Source organism: Ips typographus, linkage group LG6 (genome assembly GCF_016097725.1).
Source record: "Ips typographus isolate SLU linkage group LG6, UJ_Ityp_2.0, whole genome shotgun sequence".
NCBI classification, from domain to species: Eukaryota; Metazoa; Arthropoda; class Insecta; order Coleoptera; family Curculionidae; genus Ips; species Ips typographus.
This window is the reverse complement of record NC_138427.1, coordinates 2,902,379-2,926,205: the sequence shown is the minus strand read 5'-3', so window position 1 is coordinate 2,926,205 and position 23,827 is coordinate 2,902,379. Positions and strand designations below refer to the sequence as shown.

General features: G+C 33.9%; 4 protein-coding genes and 1 long non-coding RNA gene across 6 annotated transcripts in view; 3 read left to right on the top strand and 2 right to left on the bottom strand.

Moving 5' to 3' along the window:
• LOC145730701 (lachesin-like) overlaps window positions 1–23,827 on the top strand; it is a 58,097-nt gene that overhangs the window by 10,632 nt on the left and 23,638 nt on the right. The window contains exon 2 of one of the 2 annotated variants that reach the window (XM_081982044.1): window positions 1,552–1,635. In XM_081982044.1, coding sequence (XP_081838170.1) covers window positions 1,554–1,635 — 82 coding nt within the window. In that variant the 5' untranslated portion in view covers window positions 1,552–1,553. Of the gene's footprint in view, window positions 1–1,447; window positions 1,636–23,827 lie in introns of those variants that run through there. The other variant, XM_081982045.1, reaches the window with a different exon arrangement.
• Window positions 1,443–5,031, bottom strand: LOC145730702 (uncharacterized). The gene is made up of 3 exons (XR_014178663.1): window positions 2,853–5,031; window positions 2,677–2,794; window positions 1,443–1,715 (listed from the first exon to the last, which is right to left on the bottom strand). It is a non-coding gene; the product is annotated as an uncharacterized LOC145730702 (long non-coding RNA).
• Window positions 8,172–9,565, top strand: LOC145730170 (pectinesterase-like). Its single transcript, XM_081981226.1, has 2 exons — window positions 8,172–8,331; window positions 8,396–9,565. Exons 1-2 carry the CDS (start codon window positions 8,319–8,321, stop codon window positions 9,526–9,528), a joined length of 1,146 nt encoding a protein of 381 aa, XP_081837352.1. The 5' UTR covers window positions 8,172–8,318; the 3' UTR covers window positions 9,529–9,565.
• Window positions 11,067–12,475, top strand: LOC145730169 (pectinesterase-like). The gene is made up of 2 exons (XM_081981225.1): window positions 11,067–11,226; window positions 11,285–12,475. Exons 1-2 carry the CDS (start codon window positions 11,214–11,216, stop codon window positions 12,415–12,417), a joined length of 1,146 nt encoding a protein of 381 aa, XP_081837351.1. The 5' UTR covers window positions 11,067–11,213; the 3' UTR covers window positions 12,418–12,475.
• LOC145730171 (pectinesterase-like) lies at window positions 13,193–14,567 on the bottom strand. Its single transcript, XM_081981227.1, has 2 exons — window positions 14,420–14,567; window positions 13,193–14,365 (listed from the first exon to the last, which is right to left on the bottom strand). The coding sequence occupies exons 1-2, from the start codon at window positions 14,430–14,432 to the stop codon at window positions 13,233–13,235; spliced, it is 1,146 nt and encodes a 381-aa protein (XP_081837353.1). The 5' UTR covers window positions 14,433–14,567; the 3' UTR covers window positions 13,193–13,232.

Genomic DNA, 23,827 nt, shown 5'->3' with positions numbered 1-23,827 from the left:
TTGGATACGGTACTTGCGGAATTATCCCTAATATCCCAATATGATTTAGTGGATTCGACAGTTCATTTGTGTAATTACTAGAAATTAGAGTTGCTTGGATTTAGGCTTGTAATGAATTTGCCACTATTGTTGTCCATAGTGTTGGAAAATCTAAGTTTAATTTAGTTTTCACTAATTAAATCAACGTGAATATGATCCTGTCTAGTAATCCAGTAGTCCATCCACCACCAGTTAATGAAATTACCTATTTTCACAGATTGTCTCTATAACTGAATTTGCGCTTAACTGAAATATAGATATCTTGTTTTAATAATAGTTGAGAAAATGATCTCAATATTCTGATTTAAACCACGTAGTAACGTTGAAAATTAACAAAAGGGTTCAACTTTGATGAAAAATATTCTTAATATTCTAGCTCCATGCTATGTGTAATGTTAAAAAAGTTTGTAATGAAAAATGACAGTGTTACATAGTGGTCGATACTGACCAATTCCCTTTAGGTAATGCAACTTTACAAAAATGTAAACAAAGTTTCAGTTTAGTCAGTATGAAGCATTACGTTTCTGGTGTCAATTAGTTGCAAAAAAAGTGAAAAACACTTACTCAGAACAGATAATATGTTTAAAAACAATTGGATGTGCTTTCAAAGATCAAAAACATATATTATTGAATTCAAAAGAATAAACACAACAAGGAAAAGCAAAAAAAGCAAATTTCAATAGAAGATTAATACAATAAGTAGAGTGATGAGGGTGGAGAGTTTGGAAATATTTTAACTTTCTAGTTTTCTTTTATTTTTCTAATCAAAATTAACCGAGTTAGTAATTGAGTGAAATATAGCCGATTACCCTGTAACATGTAAGTTTTATGTCGTTTTAATGTAAATGTTTAACCCTTGAAAAAACGGTTTTATCTACCCCTGAATCGAGTCTAACCATACCTTTAGTGAAATAAATAGCGAAAATGATACAATCGTGTATTCTCGAGGATTTAACGGATTCGCCGTCCAAACTAATTTTGTTTTTGCGACAAATCTCTCATTGTATTTTATTTGTCTGGCTGCGGTAATCTACGGTTCGCTTATGTATTCTGGGTAAACCGGACCTATTATGTATATCTCATTCAGGAAATTCCTGCTTGTTCGAACTTACTAACTACCTAAACTAATAATAGGATAATTCTTACTTGTCGAAGGCCTTAATTAATGTTACGTAGACAATTTGACAAATTAATGGTTTCGGGTGAATCGCGTATGCATACGCAGTAATTAAGTTTGTCGTTTACAAATATCGGTCTCTGTAAACGCGTTGTTATTTCGCCTCTAATAATTTCTTCATCGAATGGGTTTCAACCCCAACGGCAAATTACGTTACTACGGTTTCAAAATATTGGAAAATTCGATTTGTTTTCTTGTTTGTCATATACGCACAAATGTTTATAAATTCAGTTTTTTATGGTTTATTGCTGGCTTTAAAAATGAACTCCACTCCACAAAAACTTTAAAACTATTTCATTTTTATATGATTTGACAATCTGTATTTCTTTTTGTAGAAATGGATGGCTGTCCAGATATGCAATGGAATTTCCATATAAAAATTCTTCTGCATTTGACGTTCCTGCAACTATATTTTAGCGGTGAGTATTTTTTACACGGTGGTCCAATTGATATTTTCTGATCCATTGTTGTGGTGGTTATTCAGCAGTTTTTCTGTCTGCTAGAAAAACAGAAATATCTGTCGATTTTTAACTGTTTACTCCCAAAATTGTTAAATAAAAACTCAATATAGGAAAGTAGAAAATATGGGAACTAACTGGCAAAATTTGTGTCACGAACCACAGCATAAATATCGAGTATTTCGCACCCAAACTCATTATAGACTATGCTGCTCTATTGCCCTCACGGATTGCCGAACAAATTGCCTCCCATTAATTTTGCGTTTTGTTGCATTGCTTTATAAATCTTGTTACTCAGAAAGTTTTCCAGTTCGTACTGGAAGAAGACGACCATATTGTCTTCATTAAGAATATTATTACAATTTTGGAATTAATCTCTGGCTAACTCCGGCAAAGTTTCCACTTCTTCGGTGACTATAGACTAACTTTTGAGCTTTATACGTAAATTGTTGTTTAAAATAAAAAGTTTGCCTTAACCAAAACGCGAATTTTCCATTTATATTGCTGGCTTATCGCTTCATGTACGTATTTATCCCTTCGGCGTAATCCTAGTTTGCTATGATTTTTTTAATGTGTATTGAGCTTTTGATTAACGATTTTAGATTACTCTTGGAACTAAAGCGAATCACGTAAACTACTGTCCTTATCGTAACTTCCACTTTGATTTCCCGTCTAGATTATTTGACGTACAATCCTGTTAACAAGAACTTTTGATAGATGTCATATTTTAACGTGTAACGTGTTGGGTTCATGTGTACGTAATTTGGCTAGTTTCCAAACTAGGACAACCAATTAACTTTATACCTTAACTGAATAATAATATTTTTCTTTTACTGTTTCATAATATGCTTATTACTCACTCGTTTCGAAGAGTAATGAGACATATAGCAAAAATCAAAGTAAAATCGAGTGACGTAACAGTTAATAGAAACATAATTAAATGTTTTGAATGTAACGTGTGTGAATGTTTGTTTCTTCAATTGTCAAATTTAAAATATTTACCTTCCTGTGGCGATAGAAGTCCATTTTGTTAATCCTAAACTTCGATTTTTCTTTCTATTACGTCATATTTTGACAGATGACATTTGGCTGTAAGTACATCTCTGTCTTTGGTTCTATTCTAAACCAGAAAACACATTCAATATCATAGGAAAGTTTAATAATACTGCATTTCATACTTTCATGTCCTTCATCAGTGTATTTTTGGCATTTTTAACATTTGGTTGTTTGACTTAATTTTAGTCCATTTTTAAATATAACGGTCATGATAATCCTCTAACTAAATAAAGCTGTAAAACCACAAAACACTCTTAAAATCTAGTAAAATCAGTATAAACAGTTGTATACGTATTTTATAGATTTATGAGTGGAATTTTGACAGTTATGACATTTAGCCGTCAGTTACAGGTTACAGCTCTGTCTTTTCTTCTGTTTTGAACCTGACAACTGTCAAATTCAATCCTATAGAGGTACAAAACAACGAAAAATACTTGAAAAGTGACGAAATCAGTTAGACTTTGGTTGAATGCATTTTATACCTCCATCAGTGCATTTTTGGCGTCTGCAACATGTGGTTGTGTGTTTCTGAATTAATCTTAGTCTAGTTTGAAATATGACGACCGTCAAAATCCTCTTCATAAAGTTATAAAACCACAAAACATTCTTATAAATTGTACCAACCTGTGTGGGTTATTTTCTGTCATTGTGAATACTTAACCACAGTCGTAGAAAAAGTATAGTATTCTACACGCATGTAAAGGCTATTACTCTTTTCATGATTTATAAGCAACTTTATCTTCGTGAGTAATATCTCACTCATATCATTACATACATGCTGGTTGAATAATATACTATTTTTGAAAAAAACTTAATTAACATAATTAGCTCTCTCTCTCTCTCTCTCAGGTGTCACAAAACACAAATGAATATTTGCCACTATGTATAAGGGGCAACAAGGAAAACGTCGGCATTTAAATTTTAAATAAGACAAAGGGTCGAGGACCATCATCAGTCAAATCAAGCAATGACACTTCTAGCTACGAAGTTTGCCCTGTTGTCACAAGGGTTACGTTAGAGTGATGTTTATCCATAATTAACTCTTTATTACATGAAAAAAATTGTAAACTTCAACAATGTTACATTCACTAGTTGTGTTGACTTTGAAAGTTTTAATCAAACCATACAAGGATAATAAGTGAACAGAAAGTTTTCAGAGTTTAAGACTATAATGGCGAATTAATCTACGGAAAACTCGTGTACATTAACTTGGTAAATCCATAAAGGGCATTTTTAATGAAGCTGCTTCAAAATAGAGACCCTCAACCCTTAAGGCGTTGTAAGATTAATGTGATGGGGGTGATTGCGAAAGTTGCGAAGTCACGTCGGTGCAAGCAGTGAGAGAGTGATGATAGTTTTTTCCCTGTCATTTTCTAAGGAGATTCCTAAAACGCGTAACTGCCTAAACACCTTTCGGCTATGTCTTAATTACATTGTTATAGTGAGGACCTTTTTGCAATTATTTGCCAGCACTTTTTATTGGGATATAAAACTTTAGTCGTCTAAGAGTTTAACATTCCAAATACGACTAAACCAAGAACATTAACGAGTATATTACAAAGTCGTTTTGCTGATCCAATAGTCCTGCAAATAACCACTATGGCGAGTTCAAAGATACTATTTCCCATTGCATTGTCAAATCTTGAGAGAGTGTTATAAGTGATAAGCAAAACATTAAACTTTCTGGAATATTTATCTCAATTTCTAATGGCATTACAGACCGAGTTGTTAGTTGCAATAGGATAAATTAAATTGGGAGTTGCAAGTGGGAGTTTGATCCGTTTATGCAGTTGGTGGTAAATTCCCATTTTCCATGAAAATTTAATAGAGAAGATGCCCCACTATGAACGCGGTACTAAATCCCGAATATACAATATTGTTTATGGCTTTGCTGCAACAGAAACATAATAAATTTAACAGGTTAAGAAGGAACTTTCGATACACACTTCACGAAATTAAAACAATTGAGAAAAGACATTTCAGATGCTTAAAGAAACTTTCCCTAAGGAGCTTATACTGATTTTGGATTCTCTTTATTTTCAATACGAATGCAGCTGCTTTCCAGTGAAAACCAAATACATAGTGTCTTATTTAGGGAGAGGAATCTTTATTTATTTAGCCCCTCTTTTACATGTTTGCTTATTTGGCCGTACTAACCCAAAACTTTACCCCTTTACTGATTAAATATTTTATAAAGACCAATATTTAAATTTCAAGCAAACATTTGGGCATGTAAATGTATATTTATTTCAAGAAGATATACGAAATTACCTTTACGGTTAAGTGTTTACGGTTAACCAAGTTGAGTCATTTTCTCATTCTGTAATTGCTAACGTAATGACTAATTAGTTGTGCAATTATTTTAAGGAAGGGAAGCTTGTTTACGAGTTTAAACTACGAAGCTACAATAATTCTTTGCAGATATAATTACGTAAAAGTTATATTTCTATTTTATTACTATGCAGAACGGTTCCAATATACAGCAAAGCATATTTTATACCAAAAAACGTTATATAAGGTAAAACAAGAAGGAAAAGCACTTTAAAGGTTTGAAAAAGTAGAAAAATCACATTTTTATGAAAACCTGAAATTAGGTGAAATAAGCATCTTAAACATTTAAAAAAATTTAAAAACGCCATAAACTATCGTATATATTATTGTATTTTTGAATACTATCAATTTCATGTATTTTAACGATTTTTGAGATATTTTTTGCTTCTAACAAGAATGAGATATCTTTTATCTTAACTTTTTAAGATTTATATAACTTAAAAATATCAATTTACTGCTTTATTCTAGATGAAACTAATGCTCTAAAGAACAGCATATAAAACACATAAAACCTAAAGAAATTTTAATAGCTAAAATCTGAACTTCCATTAACAATTTAAATGCGAATAATTCCAGTCATTTCCATAGAAAACAGGTGATGGCATGCAACACATCCGGGACCAAAAAATGCACAGTAGAATTACTAGAAAAAACTTTACATTTACGATTTTTCGTGAAGCCCCTCTAATGCACCGCGAATATTATCCACAGGGATATGACGTTGAGCCCAACATATTTATTACACCTTATGAGCTCATGCCGAAGTTTTTCCCGGTCTCTATTTTTGCATGTTGCTCATGCCGTAATGCATATTATTTATTATTCTCATTTATTCTGGGGCATTTGAAATTCAAAAAGGACCCGAAACGCCAAAAAATCCGCTTTAGATCTGAAGTGATCTCATTGTAATTTCTAAGCTATTTTTGATATAAAATTGAATCGGTAATATGGTTTAACTGGGAGAATACGCATTAGAATTCGGTATTGTTGTAAGAAACGTAGTCACTTATCTTGGAAACGGTAGCAGAAATGGGAATTACAAAATACGCTGTGAAAGGGCTTACCTTTGTAAGCCCTCTTTTGTCAAGGTTGAATCTAATACTTCGCTTTGATATTCGAGTTTGCTTTATAACCCTTATTCAGGTAAAATGATACGAAAAGTGCGATGCCAATAGAGAGACGCTTATATTTACTTTTGTAAATAAACTGTTTACTGGGGACTTTTTAATTCATTTCTTAAAATCAATTCAAGCAAAAACCGCAGAATGTTTTATTAAAAATCGTACTTTAGAAAAGTTTTTATCTAGAAATTGGAAACGAAGGCGAGACAACAAAAGCTCATTCGGAACTCAGAACCCATTTAATTCGGAAACAGCTTTGGGCAATTCAATGACCAGAATGTAAAAACTTTTGTCCCTCTCTTAGGCCAAAAACTAATTGGGAAGAGCAGTAAACCTCTACAACCTGATAAATATAAAAGTGGTTTGTGCACTTTGAACTTCACACATCAGTTCTAACAAATATGTTAGTATTAATACACTCATATTAACATTACAGCCAGAAGTTAACAAATCGCATAAAGTCAAGATTGTACACTGTTTTCTCGATGCCTCCGTTTAAGTACCCTACAGCCTGTGCTCTCATAACTGAAGAAATTACCTTCTTGCCATCTATAAAATTGGAGACAGATGTTAAGCTTTCCTTATTCCACGTAAGATCCAAACTGGGCCGAATTACGGCCGATAAAGGAGAATTACTCTTGCATATTTGGAATAATCCCCGAAACCAATAAAATACCAATTTAAAGGTTAAAACTCCTACCTTTCCGATAGTCTTAGCTCGTTTTCTCAAAGAATTCAGACTTAGGGTAATGTATGCAACCGTGACAGATTTTTATTCATTTAGAACACACTTCCGAGCATTTGAATCATTTAAATTCAGCTACAGACTTGTTTAAGAAACTTTTATATTTATAAAAGGTTTTAATTTCGTATTTCGTATAAGAGCAACTTTTGAATTCTACTTAAACTTTTATGTTTTAGCCCAGTTTTTCGAGGGCGGCGATAGAAAGCTTGAATAAAATTTTTAACGCAAGTTTCTCGAGATGTATTAAGGGCAACAATAGAAATGAGATAAAAAAAATAAGTTGAAAAGTTTATGACAAATATCTAAATTTTCAATTTAGCGACTAACTTCACAATGAGATTATAGGAATTATTTTACTGCTGATGTTTAGTTATTTTTTAAACCCTTGATGATCTTTTTTTTTTAAATGTAACAACCTGTATATTATTACATTTCTGAAAAGAGCTCTTGTTTCAGATTTCAAAAATCGTTATTCGTTATTCTATTTAGAAATTGTTAGCATTGTTAAAGTATTGAATACAATTTTTTTTGTTGTTATATTGCATGACATAATTACTGAAATGTCAGTTGTCAAACATACACAAACATACATGTTTTGTTAAAAACTCTATTATTTCATAATGAATAAATCAATAACGGTTTTAAAATAAAGATAACATAAACGCTCAACCGGATGAAAAACACAGTTCAGAAATCTACAGGGTGATGCATTTAAAAAAGTGCAATTTTGTTTCACCCTGTGACTGAGCTTAAGAACATGCACGTAAAATTATACAACTTGTATTTCTACGAGCAAGATGTTAGTAACCTTAACCAAGAAGAAGCTTGAAGCTATTTGATCTTCGAACCTACTTTAAGCTAAAAATTCCTAGAAAGCAACAGTGACTAAAAAAGTTTACAACAAATAAGTAGGTACTTTAAAAATTATCTATCAAGTATATTTAATTATTGTTATTAAGTGATTCTATTGATAAATTAAACACTGCATAACAAGTTACGTCACCAAATAAAAAAATCATGTTTTGCCTTATCAATAATCAAAGCCTTGATGTTATAAGTTTTATTATTAAAGATAACAATAATAGAGTACACGAAAACATATTAGGATGTTCACTATGGTCTTTTGTCCAAATTTTTTTCAGCTTGCAAGTCATATTACTGAATTTTTAATATTATTTATACTTTAACAATAATATACTCTATAGGATTTGAATGCTTTTGAAGTATATTTTGCAGCTACTTGACACAATCATAGTTAAAAATAAACTTGTTGCTTATCAACTTGAACAATGAACCGGTAAAGATATATCTGAAGATGATTTGGACTATTTAAGTGTTCATTCAGTCTAAAATATTTTTAGTCAAAGGTGTTTTGAGTACCAGAGGCTAACATGATTATTGCAGGTGAGGGATTAATCAATCAATTGATCATGCAAATTAAAAATATGATTTATGTGTGACAATCTAGTGGTGACGCTTTTTTTGGTTTCGTGCGCATTTGCGTCTCAAACCGCCCCTGGAACTAGCACCAGGCCTATCCTCACTTCCAATGAGGCTGGCTACTTCACCAGAGACACTTACCTGCAAGGATGGAGTGTTGATACCATTTCAATTTCTAGCGCCGACTACGTCGTAGGATCTGGTGGTTACAGTACCATCCAAGCTGCCGTAAATGCCGCTATCAACGCAGGTGGTACCACCAGAAAGCACATCAAAATTAGTGCTGGAACCTACAAAGAAGTCGTCTATATTCCCAGTACTAATGTACCATTGACACTTTACGGTGATGGAAGCAGCGCTACCGACACTGTCATCTCTCTAAGTTTGTCTGCTCTTGCATCTGGGTCATCCTACGCTAGTAGTGTAGGTCACTTGTTCTCCTCTGGTGATCCAGCTTACAGTATGTACGAAAGCTGTGCCAGCAGAAGCGCTATTGGAACCAGTTGCTCTACCGTATTCTGGGCTAAGGCATCTAACGTTCAATTGGTGAGGTTAACAATCCAGAACTCATCCAAAAACTCTGGAACAGACCAGGCTGTTGCTTTGCAACTGCAAGGAGACAAAAACCAAATTCACGACACTCACCTGTTGAGTCACCAAGACACTCTTTACGTCGGATCTGGCTCTGGAACCGAAAGAAGCATCATCACCAGCACTTACATTGAAGGAGATATCGATTTTGTGTTTGGAGGCGGTTCGGCTGTGTTTGAAAGTTGCACTTTCCACGCTAAAGGAGACAGGAGAACCGACGAAGCTGTTGTCTTTGCACCAGACACACCAGCAGCTCATGAATATGGTTTCCTGGTTATAAGCAGTACCATCACCGGAGACAGTAACTGGTCTTCTTCCAAAACTGTATATTTGGCTCGTTCTTGGGACGCTAATGTAGCCTCTGCAAGTGATTACGTTGCTGGTACTTCTCCAAATGGTCAACTGGTTATTAGAGAAACCACCATTGACGGAGTTATTAACACTTCAGCTCCTTACACCACTGCTACAAGTGGCAGGACCTATTCTGGAAACGCCGCCAATAGTAGAGACTTGAACAACCAGAACTACAACAGATTCTGGGAATACGCAAACACTGGAAGTGGGGCCTAAGTTGATGAATTAAAATCACCTTTTTTTGCAGATTAAAGTTGTTTTTTTTCTTGACTTTCACTGAAACTCCATTAGTGAACTAAATTGTGTTAGGAGGGTGTCAATATAGAGAGAACACGTTTTTTTTTCCGTAACCCTTTCCTGAAACATTTAAACGATGCAATGGCCTGTAGTGTGCCATTAGCCTTAGGGCCCCAGCGCCATTTGAGTAAATTTGTAGTCCGTTTGGAACGAAGGCAATTAAATTTTCTGCTTGTATTGTCTAACGTGCATGATTGTAATTGATGTTTATAAAATAATAGGCTCCACTTGAACCAATCAGTTTTCAATTACAGGCCATATTTAAGCCAAATGTAGCGTTTGAAGGTTTGTTTTAACCTAACTTTTATATGTGTAGCTGAAATGTTTTGTTAGTATATCATTATCATCTCGGTTATTTTATGCAAGGTGTTTGAATAAAGTATGGTGACGAACATTAGTGGTTAGTCTCTTTAAAAATTTTAATTAATCTAGCAAATTTAAAATCACTTTAAAAGCATTTTCAGCTGGTTTAGGTAAATCCTTGAGAGAATTATAGTTTTGATAAAGGATTGTATTTGTTTTTCAACACAACATAGTCGTGTTGAAAAAGAACGGCCTCAGAAGCTATTTTGTTTACTTTTCTTTAAATCTACTAGAAATGTTTGATAAAATGACATACAACAAAGATTTTTGACAGGAAATTCAAAATGACGGTCTTAGACGCTGTTTTGTTTGCTTTTCCTTAAATCTACTAGAAATTTCGGTTAAAATTAGGTACAAGATGGATTTTTGTTGTAATTTATTTTTTTTGACCGTTCAATTTAATTCTACAGTATACAACCTTTCCAGGTACTGAACATTTTACATTTTTCAAGTCTGTTTTGAAAATTAAGTATTTATTAAAAAAATATTCGGAATAAAATTATTCTGAAGTACCGGCCCTAAATTAGGTTATGTTAGGTATTACAATTCCATGAGTGACCTAGCTGTGAAAACATGTCATCCTCCAATATTTCTATTTATTCTTTCATTTGCTAAAAATGCTGTAACGTATTAATAACGTTACACAATGATGACAGCATTTTTTAAAAGAATTTCGTATTAATTTAGCTTAAGGTCAATAGACTTTAAGTACTCATTTATTATACCTACATGAAGAATACAAGATTAGTTACGTAAAACAGCGAGACAATATAATCATACTATTGAAGAATCAGATAACCAATAATAATTCAGTTACGTAATATAAGACGAAAATAACTAGGAAACAGTTACAAATGATCAAAATGAAAATTTTTTTTCCACTTTACTCAGACATATTTTGATGACTTTGAACTGCAAAGGACAAATTGGAAAATTGTGTGTTTTTTTTTTCAACTTTCCGACGTTTGATAATATTTCCTGTGTAATTAAAAATGTGCACGCCCTATAGTTTTGTATATCTTTTATAATGACGCAAATTGATAAATTTGTGTCCAAAATGCCTTTGAAACGTGTATTTTTTTCATGAGAAAGCAATTATAGTTATAACAGTTTAATTCTTTACCCACTAATTTAAATAATCATACCTAAATAAGATCCAAAAATGATAATAAACATACTATATAAATGGACACATTTTCCATGATAGTTTCACTTTAGAACTCGTGTTCACAGAAGAAACAATGATAAAACCAGGTAAGACAATTTCCTAAAAAAAAAATTATTTAACATATAAAACACATTTTTGTAATAGTGCTGACACTGCTCCTGGTTTCCTGCGCAAGCGCAGCCCAGACATCCCCAGGGACTAGCACTAGACCAATTTTAAGTTCAACCGAAGCTGGAAGCTTCACCAAGTCCACTTATCTTCAAGGCTGGAGCCCCTCAACTATTTCTACTTCCAGTGCTGATTACACTGTTGGTTCCAGTGGGTACAGTACCATTCAATCAGCCGTAAATGCCGCAGTTAATGCAGGTGGTACCACTCGAAAATACATCAAAATCCCGGCCGGAACCTACAATGAAGTGGTTTACATACCTAGTACCAATGTACCTTTGACCATTTATGGTGGAGGTAGCAGTGCTAGTGACACTGTCATCAGTTTAGGTTTAACAGCAGTACAAACTGGAACGAGTTATGCTAGTACTGTCGGGAGTTGGTTTTCATCCGGTGATCCAGCTTACAGTATGTACAACAATTGTGCCAGTAAAAGCACTTTAGGTACCAGCTGTTCTACCGTATTTTGGGTTAAAGCGTCCAACGTTCAGATAGTTAATTTGTCCATTGAGAATTCAATTAATGAAAGTGGAACGAATCAGGCTGTTGCTCTGCAACTCCAAGGTGATAAAAACCAACTCGAAAACGTCCGGTTGCTAGGTCATCAAGATACTTTCTACGCTGGTACTAGCAGTAGTACCTCAAGAACTATAGTAACTAACTCGTACATAGAAGGAGACATTGATTTTGTTTTCGGTGCTGGTTCCGTGGTGTTTGATTCGTGCACTTTCTACGCTAAAGGTGACAGAAGAAGTGATCAAGCAGTAATCTTTGCTCCCGACACACCAGCAGCTAATGATTATGGTTTCCTGGTTCTGGATAGTACCATCACTGGGGACAGTAACTGGGCTTCTTCAAAAAAAACTTACCTAGCTCGTTCTTGGGATGCTCAAGTAGCTTCAGCTAGTGCTTATGTGGCTGGTACTTCTCCGAACGGACAACTTGTCATAAGGGACTCTACAATTGATGGAATTGTTACCACTACAGCTCCATACACTGCTGCTACAAGTGGTAGAGCATATTCTGGTAATAACTCAGCCAGTAGGGATTTGAATGATCCGGACTACAACAGATTCTGGGAATACAACAACAGTGGAGATGGCGTTTAAGTTTAGAAAATAAATAAATGTAGACTTATATTTGGAATATAACGGGTACGCAATTCAATGGTATTTTTATTTTACTATAAACACAATTTAAAATTTGTGTCTGTAGAGAGAAAGTGTATTTTATCAGTAAGAAGAATATAAGCTTTATATGATCTTAAAATATGTTTCTCTGTCGAGTGTCAGGGTATAGGGCACCCTGTATATTAGGCTGTTGCAATTTGCACACCCTAAGGACTACATATGGTGACCTAATATTACCTCTACTAAATGCATGGAGTTTCTGAGATATTTGCGTTTACAATTGGTCATAATCTAACCAAGAAACTAGTTGCAAAAGTGTCATCGTGACATTTGAGACGATTAAAGCTCTGAAAGTAGACTATTTTAAATGAAACACCCTGTAATTTGACAAAACTTGACTTGACAATAAAAAAGTATATAAAAACTGAAAGTAAAAATTATAGTATGTAGATATGAAAAAATGTAATGAATAAAATAATTATTAAAAAATATAAAGTATTTGTTAATTAGCATTTCAATTAGCTAAAAGTCTAGGTGACTATGATATTTAAGAATCAATGTAGTTTTTCCTTTTCTGAAAAATGCTTTCTTGTAACTATTGCACCAAGATCAATGAACTTGTAAGTTACAATATCAGTACGAACCTTTTAAGACAAGTTTTTACAGTTTTCCATTCTATTTTTCATCCAACTTTAGTCTAATTTTTATATTATATATGTATGAGAAAAGGGAATTCAGTAAAATGAAACTACAATTAAATTACAAATTGTCTATTCATCAAAACTAACATTTACTTAAGCACCACTTCCAGTGTTGGCGTATTCCCAGAATCTGTTGTAGTTCTGATTATTCAAGTTTCTGCTCGATGAAGCGTTTCCAGAATAGGCTCGGCCACTTGTAGCAGTGGTGTAAGGAGCTGAGGTTTTTACAATTCCAGAAATACTAGTTTCCCTTATAACAACTTGACCATTTGGAGATGTACCAGCAACGTAATCGCTGGCAGAAGATACATTAGAATCCCAGGAACGAGCTAAGTATACTGTTTTTGAACTAGCCCAGTTACTAGCTCCTTCAATGGTACTGTCAATAACCAAAAAACCGTATTCATGGCTGGCTGGGGTGTCTGGTGCAAAGATTACTGCTTCGTCGGTTCTTCTGTCGCCTTTAGCGTAGAAAGTGACAGAATCGAATACTACGGAACCAGTACCAAAAACAAAGTCAATGTCTCCTGCTATATACGAGTCAGTAACAATAGTTCTTGAGGTACTAGTGCTAGTACCAACGTAGAAAGTATCTTGATGACCTAACAAGCGTACGTTTTGAAGTTGGTTTTTATCACCTTGGAGTTGCAAAGCAACAGCCTGGTCGGTTCCAGAGTTCTTCGACGAGTTTTCAATTGATAAATTAACAATTTGAACGTTGGAAGCCTGAACCCAGAATACAGAAGAACAACTGGTACCTAAACTGCTTCTGCTGGCGCAGCTCTGATACGTACTGTAAGCGGGATCTCCAGAGGAAAACAAACTTTTAACCTTACTAGCATAACTGGATCCAGTAATTGTTGCTGACAAACTTAAACTGATAACAGTATCACTTGCGCTGCTTCCTCCACCATAAATGGTCAAAGGTACATTGGTACTTGGTATGTAAACAACTTCACTGTAGGTACCAGCAGGGATTTTAATGTGTTTACGGGTAGTACCACCTGCATTGACTGCGGCATTTACGGCCGATTGAATGGTGCTGTACCCATTGGAACCAACAGTGTAATCAGCACTGGAAGTTGAAATGGTTGAGGGACTCCAACCTTGGAGGTAAGTGGACTTTGTGTAGTATGCGGCTTCGCTGGAGCTTAAAATTGGTCTGGTACTGGTTCCTGGAGATGTTTGGGTTGCGCTTGCGCAAGCCACCAAGAAAAGCGTCAGCACTGTCACGAAAAGTCTTGTTATAACAGATATAAAGGCTTGTAAAGTTAGCTTACCTGCTAGAATCATGTTGTTCTACTCTGGATACAACTTTTCAACTAAAAGTTCGACAGAAAGTGCTTCCTTTTAAATAGGACGTCTATTATCTTCTTATCGTTTCCAGACATTTGGTAGGTATGATTATTTAAATTTGTGGGTAAAGAGACAGAAACAATTGTAACTATGATTGGTTCAAGTAGTTTTAATGATAACAATTCACAAAAAATACACGTTTCAAAGACATTCCGGACTTAAGACTTATCAGTTTAAGTCAATACATTAAATGTATTATTAGGCGTTTGATCAAGTGTGGTCCACGACCTTATGTGATGTAAAACTTTTGATTTCCAAGACAATATTTTGCTTACATTAATTATTCCTCCACCTGAATAAAACATTTAATTGACTGGTAATTAGCACACCTAATATAACTTTGGATCATTTTTCATACATAAACGTCCGACTATATAAATTTTTCTCACGCCCTGCCCCCATTTTCGGCTCAAATCTTTCACACAAAGTGAACGATTCGACAACAGGAGCATGACTTTACAAAATGTAAATAGTAAATTGCCATAGAGCCGTTGCAAGCGGATGCCTCATTTCCGGTTTGCCTCTTCACGTCTTCGTATCGAAACTTAAAAGACACCTAACAATGTTTTGATGGTGCTGTCTGGAAAATTGTGTTCCACGTCAACGATATATGGATATGCTGGTTACCGTTTACTAAAGGGCCCACAAGAAATACAGTGAATTTCAAATGATATAGTGAATTTAATATTCAATTCAGACACGTCTTTGTGTATGTTGCATGAGCAGTAATAAATCTTTAATAGTAACAAAAAGGGGTTATGTGGTACATATTCTAAAAAATTGTTTCTGTATCAGTCATTTTTGTATTCACACAATGACAAAACCGAAAATGGAACAGACCAAAATTTACTGCTCGTCTAAATAAAAAGCCGAATTTAGGGCATCTATTCGCATTGTGCCTCTCCGAAAAAAGGCCCTTTAATATTCGACGCGCATATCTGTATCTCTTAAAATTCTAAGAATTAAAGTTTCTCTAGCGAAATACGATAAGACTTTACAACGACCTCCATACAATTGTGACAAAAAGCCACTTTTGTTAAATTTGATGGCAAATTAGTATTCTCGACCATACACCCAATATACTGTACATGTTTAAAATATGCACGACGATAAAGCTATATTTTGTTTTACGTAGCTATTCTTATTATAATAGCTTTTCTTTAGGCTGAAAAAACTCACAAGTACAAAGTTTGATTTTAATTAGACAGTGATTATTATCTTGTCTAATACCAATTAAACTGGTTGTAATAATGTGAAGAAAATGAGAGTTTTTCCTTTTCGCGAAACACTCCCCGTCAGCACGTCAGCCAGCGCTATAATCAGTTGTCGGCTTTGCTATAATGAACGCTGATTCAAGCACTTTACCAAATATCTCCAAGATAATGATTTGTGACTGATGACTGAATTGATTTAAGCTATTCTCCATTCCGAGACTGCATTTCGCTGCGAAATAATTTAACGAGACTGATGTCTGGAAGTAACGTCAAGTCGCGAAATGCGTCAGAAAAAACATCGAAAACACGGTTTTTAGGATCTGTCCAAGTTGCAACTGTTAAAAGTTTAAAAATACTCACGGTGCCTTAAAAAAAGAAGCGGGGTAATAGCACAATCATTCTTCTAAATTGATATGTTTTACATAAAAATGGCATCAAGCTGTGGGATAATATACTGTATAAAAATATTTCCTTCGAGTTGCTTTCATTTTGGATACCTGTGAAATGGCAAAAAGTCATCCCTGCTTTGCATTTCCCCGGCGTTATTATCCCTTTACCTTTTTCAAGTACTTTTATATGACCCCATTTTTTACACGTAGCTTAGGCCCACCTTAAAATATATTTTCCTTTCCAACGAAAAAACCAGATTCACATCTTTCATTTCCTGACTTCAACGCTGGGTGTAAAAAAATTTGTATTTCATACTTGTGCAAAAACCGAAACGTCAGAGGAGATTTTTTCGTCATTTCCTACAATTTGCTAAGTCATTAAAAGTTAATTTGAACATCTTGATTAAAACTCGGATATACTTCCCGTTTTAAACTTCAGAAATTAGGGGGGGTTTTACAATTTACGTACTAAATTAAATTAAACGATTCTAATTACCAAAGAGCTGGATGGCGGCATAACGACAACTTCTAGAGGTTTTTACTGAAATTTTCATTTCGGATTATTGCCAAATAAATACCAAAAAGTGAATTATAAAAATGCAAGTTATTAAATTCAGTATTTGCAAATGCTACAATTAATATCCGACTAAATTAATATAGCGGATATTTTAATAAATTCCAGTCGTAACACAACGAGTGTATTTGTTTTTATAAAACATATTCAGTTGAAAATATGCAATAGGTGAGCTATATAATACAGATTTTTATCTGATCTACGGCCTTTCTTTTACTACAAAAACCATTTTAAGAGCTGTTAACGGTGCAAAGACTGCACTTCATAGTTCCTCGGTGAGGATTTTGACAGTTGTGTTGTTATTTTGACAGAATGTGCTTAGAACTGTCTCTAGTCACAAAACTGTCAAACAATTACAAAAAACTTTATTTTTACTCAAAAACGATTTCAAGAGCTGTTAACATTGCAATGACAACACTTTCCACGCTGAGGATTTTCAGAGTTGCGTTGTTATTTTGTCAGAATGTACTTACACCATCTCTAGTTAACTGTCAGATATGTCAAACTGTCAAATTATCACAAAAAAACTATCTTTTAGCTCAGAACTATTTCAAATGCTTGTTGTTGCATTTGCAGTGCTAACATAGTTTTTCGGTGAGGGTTTTAAGAGTTTCGTTGTTATTTTGACAGAATGTGCTTGAAACAGTCGCTAGTCAACTGTCATTTGCGTCAAAACTGTCAAACTATCACAAAAAGCCTTCTTTTCACCACGAAAACGATTTTAGGAGCTGTTAACATTGCAAAGACTACACTTTATTGCTCCACTCTGAGGATTTTGACAGTTACGTTGTTATTTTGGCAGAATATATAGATACGTCAAAACAGTTAAAATATCTCAAAAAAACTTCCTTTAACCACACAACTCTTTCAATAATTGCTTTTAACAGCAAATACTACATTTTATAGTTCAACGCTGAGGCTTTTGACAGTTGCATTGTTATTTTGACTGAATGTACTTAGAACCGTCTCTAGTCAACTGTCAGATACGTCAAAACTGTCAAAATGTCATAGAAAAATTTCTTTTACCAGAAAACTATTTCAAATGCTTGTTGTAGCATTTGCAGTGCTAACATAGCAAAGACTTCCCTTTATAGTTTTGCGGTGAAGGTTTTAAGAGTTTCGTTGTTATTTTGACAGAATGTACTTGAAACAGTCGTTAGTCAACTGTCATTTACGTCAAAACTCTCAAACTATCACAAAAAGCCTTCTTTTCACCACGAAAACGATTTCAGGAGCAGTTAACATTGCAAAGACTACACTTTATTGCTCCACTCTGAGGATTTTGACAGTTACGTTGTTGTTTTGGCAGAATATACTTAAAACTGCCTCCAGTTCAATGTCAGATATGTCAAAACAGTTAAAATATCTCAAAAAAACTTCCTTTAACCACACAACTCTTTCAATAATTGCTTTTAACAGCAAAGACTACATTTTATAGTTCAACGCTGAGGATTTTCAGAGTTGCGTTGTTATTTTGTCAGAATGTACTTAGGACTGTCTCTAGTCAACTGTCAGAACTGTCAAAATATTACAAAACACTTTACTTCCACGACGAAAACCATTTGAAGAGTTATTAATGTTGGAAAAACGTTCTCCTATAAAAAGGACACCCTGTACATTAGAATTAATTTAACTACCCCGTCTAAAGTTTTCAGTTTGTGACGAGGTGGTTCGCTAAAGTTAGGGTTGATCTGATATAACTTTAAATATAATGAATTCAGAGACATGAACGCAACAATCCTTCCTCATACTTATAAGTTAGTCAGTCAACAAGCTGTGTATTCTAAATAAGTTTAAATTCAAGTGTAGCTCCTGTTTAGAATTTCGTAATAGGGTCTCTTTTCGGAGGTATTATGTTGGAAATAATTGAATTTATTAATATTTCTTTAATAATTTTGTACAAAAAAATCGAAAATGATTTAATTTGCTTCAGCATGCGGAAACTCATAACAATGCGGTTAAATATAAAGTAAAAAATGTGATTAGGTTTCAATTTATATTCATTCCTCATTGAAAATCAAAACATGATTCAACCGAAAGCGAAACAAAGAATTTTCGTTTCTCGGTTTATTTGTATAATCAAGTCATATTTGCAGCTTTTGTTTTAGATCTATCTTCTCGAAAAGCGATTTTATCATTATTGCTTCATATCGAGCTAACGGGGCTCCCAATTTTCAAAGCTTTACTCAATTAGTTGATTTACCCGAGTTGTATTTATAATGATGGAATAATAGAACTGAGATGGTTTTTTATTACTCTTATAATAAAAATATTACAAGACTTTAGTTAGTTTTCCAGTAGTTGAAATAAGAAAGTAGAAAGTGCTGTTTAGAAGATTAATAATTGTTGTTCTTCTAGGACGTTATGTTCAAATTTTTGTATGATTGTCCTCCTTATCAGACCTGAGAAAATACAGGATTAACACAGAGAACCATCTAAGCAGAATTACTCAAAAAATGTTTTTTTCCAAACTTCTACCTAATTTGCAGTATTTGGTTCAGAAAATACAAGTACGTTAAGAAACTTACCAATAACAATTATGGTCACAAAAACTTAAATATCGTTTATGGCAAACAACATAGACGATTCTTAAGAAAATAGAAAATTGTTTCGAATGTCATGAATCAAAAAAAAAATAAAATTAAAAAATGTTGTAAAAAGAAACAAAATACATTCATCTCGCGTAATAAAACAGCGTGGTGCTGTGAAATTACAGCGATTTTCCGGAACCTACTGTACAAACGTATTTATTTCACAATCCCATGCTGACTTTAAATTCTTATGGGTATTTATTAGTTTCAGTGCACAGTTGCTTTATTAATGTTTTTCCTAGACCAGAAATTAACTGGAGGTTGTGAAAAGTAATTTAGAGGTTGGCGCACAAGTAAGCCATTTTAATGGGACAATTTGTAGTTCGTTTTCTTGGCCCCTAAGAATGTCAGATTATGGAAAAACCGAGCCTTGACCCGTGTTTCAGCACATTATTAACACTACCCTGAATATTACCTCGCCTTTGCTTTTACTCTTTTAAATTCCAAAACGCATTCGCATCCAAACTGCATTAAGAATAAATTTAAATTTACCGTGCCTGGGATCGCAAATAGGATTTTACGCAAAAAAAGCCTTAACAGGAATTTGAAAATAATTAATGTTTATGCTCGACGAGGAAGGTGTTAAAATTATAAAATATTTGTTTAAGGCTGATGTGAAGTATGGCCGATTTGTACTAAAGGAATTATATGACATTTAAACCGAGCTTAATGTTAAATTGATTTCCATTAATGTTAATTTGCATGCCGGTATTAATTTTTGATTCTTAAATTGGAATTGTAGATATATAGTAGCTAACTAAAATGCATGAGCACATGAACTATCGTCCTATTTGTATTAAATCAAGTTTGTCTAAACATCCACCCAACTCACTAGCTTTTCACTGAAAGTTCAGATTTAAACTGTAATTCTTGCAAATTGCAATTTTGACATTAGAGATAGATATCACGTGGTTTTTGAAAGATAATTTAGCTAGGCAGTATCGTGACCGTCAAAATACCTGTCATAAATCTCAGAAACAAGTTTTGTATCTAATACCGCAAGAAAACTTTCTGAAACTTTTGAGCACAATTTGACAGTTTGATAGTCAGGGACCAAATCGCCTGTAAAACCTACATGGAGTGAGAAAATGACTGATTCAAAAATAAAAAATTAAAAATTTGTCAGTTACAAAAAATAAAACAAAAGATGATAAACTCCGGCAAAGCTATTTTGATTTATAAATTTTATTACTTTGTTTTCGGAATTTCCATTTAAAAACAAGCAAATTAAACAAAATGTAACAATTATCAGAGAGCTAATGGTATAGGTCAATTTCAACTTGAAAAAACCTTGATTGGTATTTCTGTAGCCTTGGTAAATGTCGTTACAAAGACTCTTTTGAAACTAAGCTAGCTGATTGTGTTGGCTAATTGTATAACATTTTCAAGAGTGGAAGAATGTGTTGAAATGATTGAAGTGACCTTTAATAAGATTAATGAAATTTTATTCAATTTCTTTCAATTAAATACACTCGTTTTTGAAATAACTATTAACAATTACTAGTATTGTTGTACAATTTTAATCTAAAACGCAGCTGACGATTTTAAAGTTGAACCCTTTGAATCAGTTCAATTAGATTTCCGCAAACCTCATAACTACTTAGGAAAAGATAAAAAGAAAATGTTAAAACTTGAAAGCCCGCAACACGACCTCAAAACGGAAAAAAGACGCTCTAGCTGAAAATTGAATTATCAGTGAAACTTTATGGAAAGGACTCCGGGGGCGATATGTTTTAAAAAGGAATGATCCAATCTCGCGCACTTCGTGGGAAATATTATATTTTGCCTTTTGATGTTAAAGGAGCAAGTTTCTAATAAAATTTGCATCTGCACGCTACATATACCCATCGGGTTTTCGATACAATTGCTCAATTTTGACTAGACGTACGAATTTCATTAGTTCCCATCTAGTTGTACAACAAAAGAACAAAGTGGTGTTACTCTTCTTGTTGTCGAGTGAAACATAATCTTACAGATCTCCCTTCTTAACACCAAAACACCCTCTCGGAACGCTCTGACCCCACAATAAGGGCGCTAAATCATATTTCATTAAGTCACAAAACATGGCTCCAGTATACATTTTCGCATTTACACCCGAAAAATGGTCGGGTATTAAAGGGGGGACGGTTCGTCTACCGACAAAAACTGGGGGGACGTCGCGACGCCTGAAACACGGTTTTTGCTCGCAAACACACAACGGGACAAAAGCAAAAACACATGACACTGTTATATATTATTCTGTGCCATTATTTGAATAAAAATTATACGAACGACGAATTTTTGCAACAGGTTTTCATGCGAAAAGTCAGGCCCTAATTAACTTTTGAATAATTTATCATTCTTGTTTTTGTTTACATAACTTGATGTTGCACAACAATTTTACACTACGTTAATTAATTTGAAAGGAACACTTCTTTGTTTACAGTCGTTTATTTAAAAATGTTTTTTCAAGTTGTTGGATATAAAATTACTAACCTATAAAATAATTACAGAGAATGTCCAGCAATCTATGTAGTGTGTACGTAAATACCGAACTTTTTTTGAAATTTCTTAGCAAGCTCAATCATTTCAGCGTATTTTTAGGCTTTTCTTTTATCAGTTTCTTTTCTGTTGAAATTTCTGAGCAATTAACCATTTCAATCAGTTCTTTTACTCTTCTTTCAAAAACGTTGGACGTGGATAGCACATTTCAACACATTCATGTTTTTGCTTTTTATATCAAGTTTTTATATTTATATATTTTTTAGGCCGTATTTAAGGTATTTAGAACCTTAACTACCCTCAGTTGAGGACATTATAAAAATAATGCCCTCACCTGAGGCCATTATGAAAAATAACGCCCTGGGGCATTATGTCTTAGATAATTGACTTTAATAGGTGTCATTATTGATGAAATAATAGCCCTGTCGGACATTAAAGTTATTTTTACCATACTCTTATAACGAAATTATACTTGTCAAAAATGTTGAAAATTCAAATTTTGACAGTTACCAAAAAACAATAGCAAATCTCTGTTTGAAAGTTTAGAACACTTATATTGACCTCTGGCAATTTAAAACATTTATGGGAAGGTTTTAGAAACATGTAGAGGGATCTGACACTTTTTAGAAAGTTCTCAGTAGCATATAGTGGTCTCTGGCACATGACAAAATGATTCTAGATGCTTCGGATAACTGAAAACCGTTATGGAAAAATTTAAGACACTTCTAGAGAACTCTAGTGATCTTCAGAAGGTTTTCAGTAGTATTTAGTTGCCTCTGACACCTTCAAAATGGTTATAGAGGCCTCTGGCAGTTTTTAGAACGTTCTCAGTAGCATTTAGAGGTCTATGAAACTTTCAAAATGGTTATAGAGGCCTCTGACAATTAAAACAGTTCAGGAAAGGTTTAAGTCACTTGTAGAGAATTATGATGTTCTTCAAAAGGTTTTCAGTAGTATTTAGAAGCCTCTGACACCTTCAAAATGGTCCCAGAGGCCTTTGACAACTTAAAACTGTTGAATGGAAAGATTTAAGGCAACTGTGGCACTCTTCAGAAGTAGAATTTAGAACCCTCTGACACTTTCAAATTAATTATAGAGGCCACTGGCATATTGTTATGGGAAGGTTTAAGGCACATGTAGAAGGCTCTGACACACACAACAAGGTTCTAAATGGCATTTAGAGGTCTCTAGCACTTTCAAAATGGCCCTAGAAGATCCAGGAAATTTTAATCAAGTTTTTCAATCCTTTTTTGACTTCTGGAAATAGTGTATGAAGTCTTGATATAATGATTTGTGCCTTTTCCCTGTTTTTTTTCAGTCTTTACGCTGTTTTTTACGAAACTGATGTTGTTGATGAACATTTATTGAACCGTCAAACTGACAATAATTAGGCCTACCACTTTATACAACACATATTATTATTCGATCTTTGTCTAATGAAATAAGATAAAGGATGTGACCTAACAGTCAGAAGTCACTGAACAGAGTATAGCATATTATTCAACAAAAATATAATGATAACCATTACTCAGGGGTATATAATCTTGTTCTATCTATTTAAAACCTGTGACAGTCATAGAAAAAAATTAAATTAATTGACAATTATGGATTTAAAATAAATATCAACTGACTTGAATATAATTGATATACCAATGACACTTATAACTGTATGATAAGTCTTTGTAATAAGAAAAGTGGAAATTTCATGTATTCTACGAGGGAATAAATTTGAGTCTGCCTATGGTAGCACCTGGCATACAGTAGTGTCGTAGCAACATCATTACCGCATTCGGCACTGTACGTGTTTCGCGCTCCGCATGGAAATATTCCATTAAGCAGCCGAGTGGCCGACACCAGCCAGTTTCCATATTTACAGCGTCACCTTATGGCAAGCTGTCTGTTTCGAACAATAAATAATCGGATATTTCCCGAATACAAGCCAAAGTGGTCGAATTTATTTTTCATATAATGTGGCAACATGATAACCCAATCCATCATCGCTGCAGCATTATTTAACACGCCCCTAACTTGAATCTATTACTGGACTTTTATCTTTTGAAGCTTTAGTCAAAATCCTCAAAGA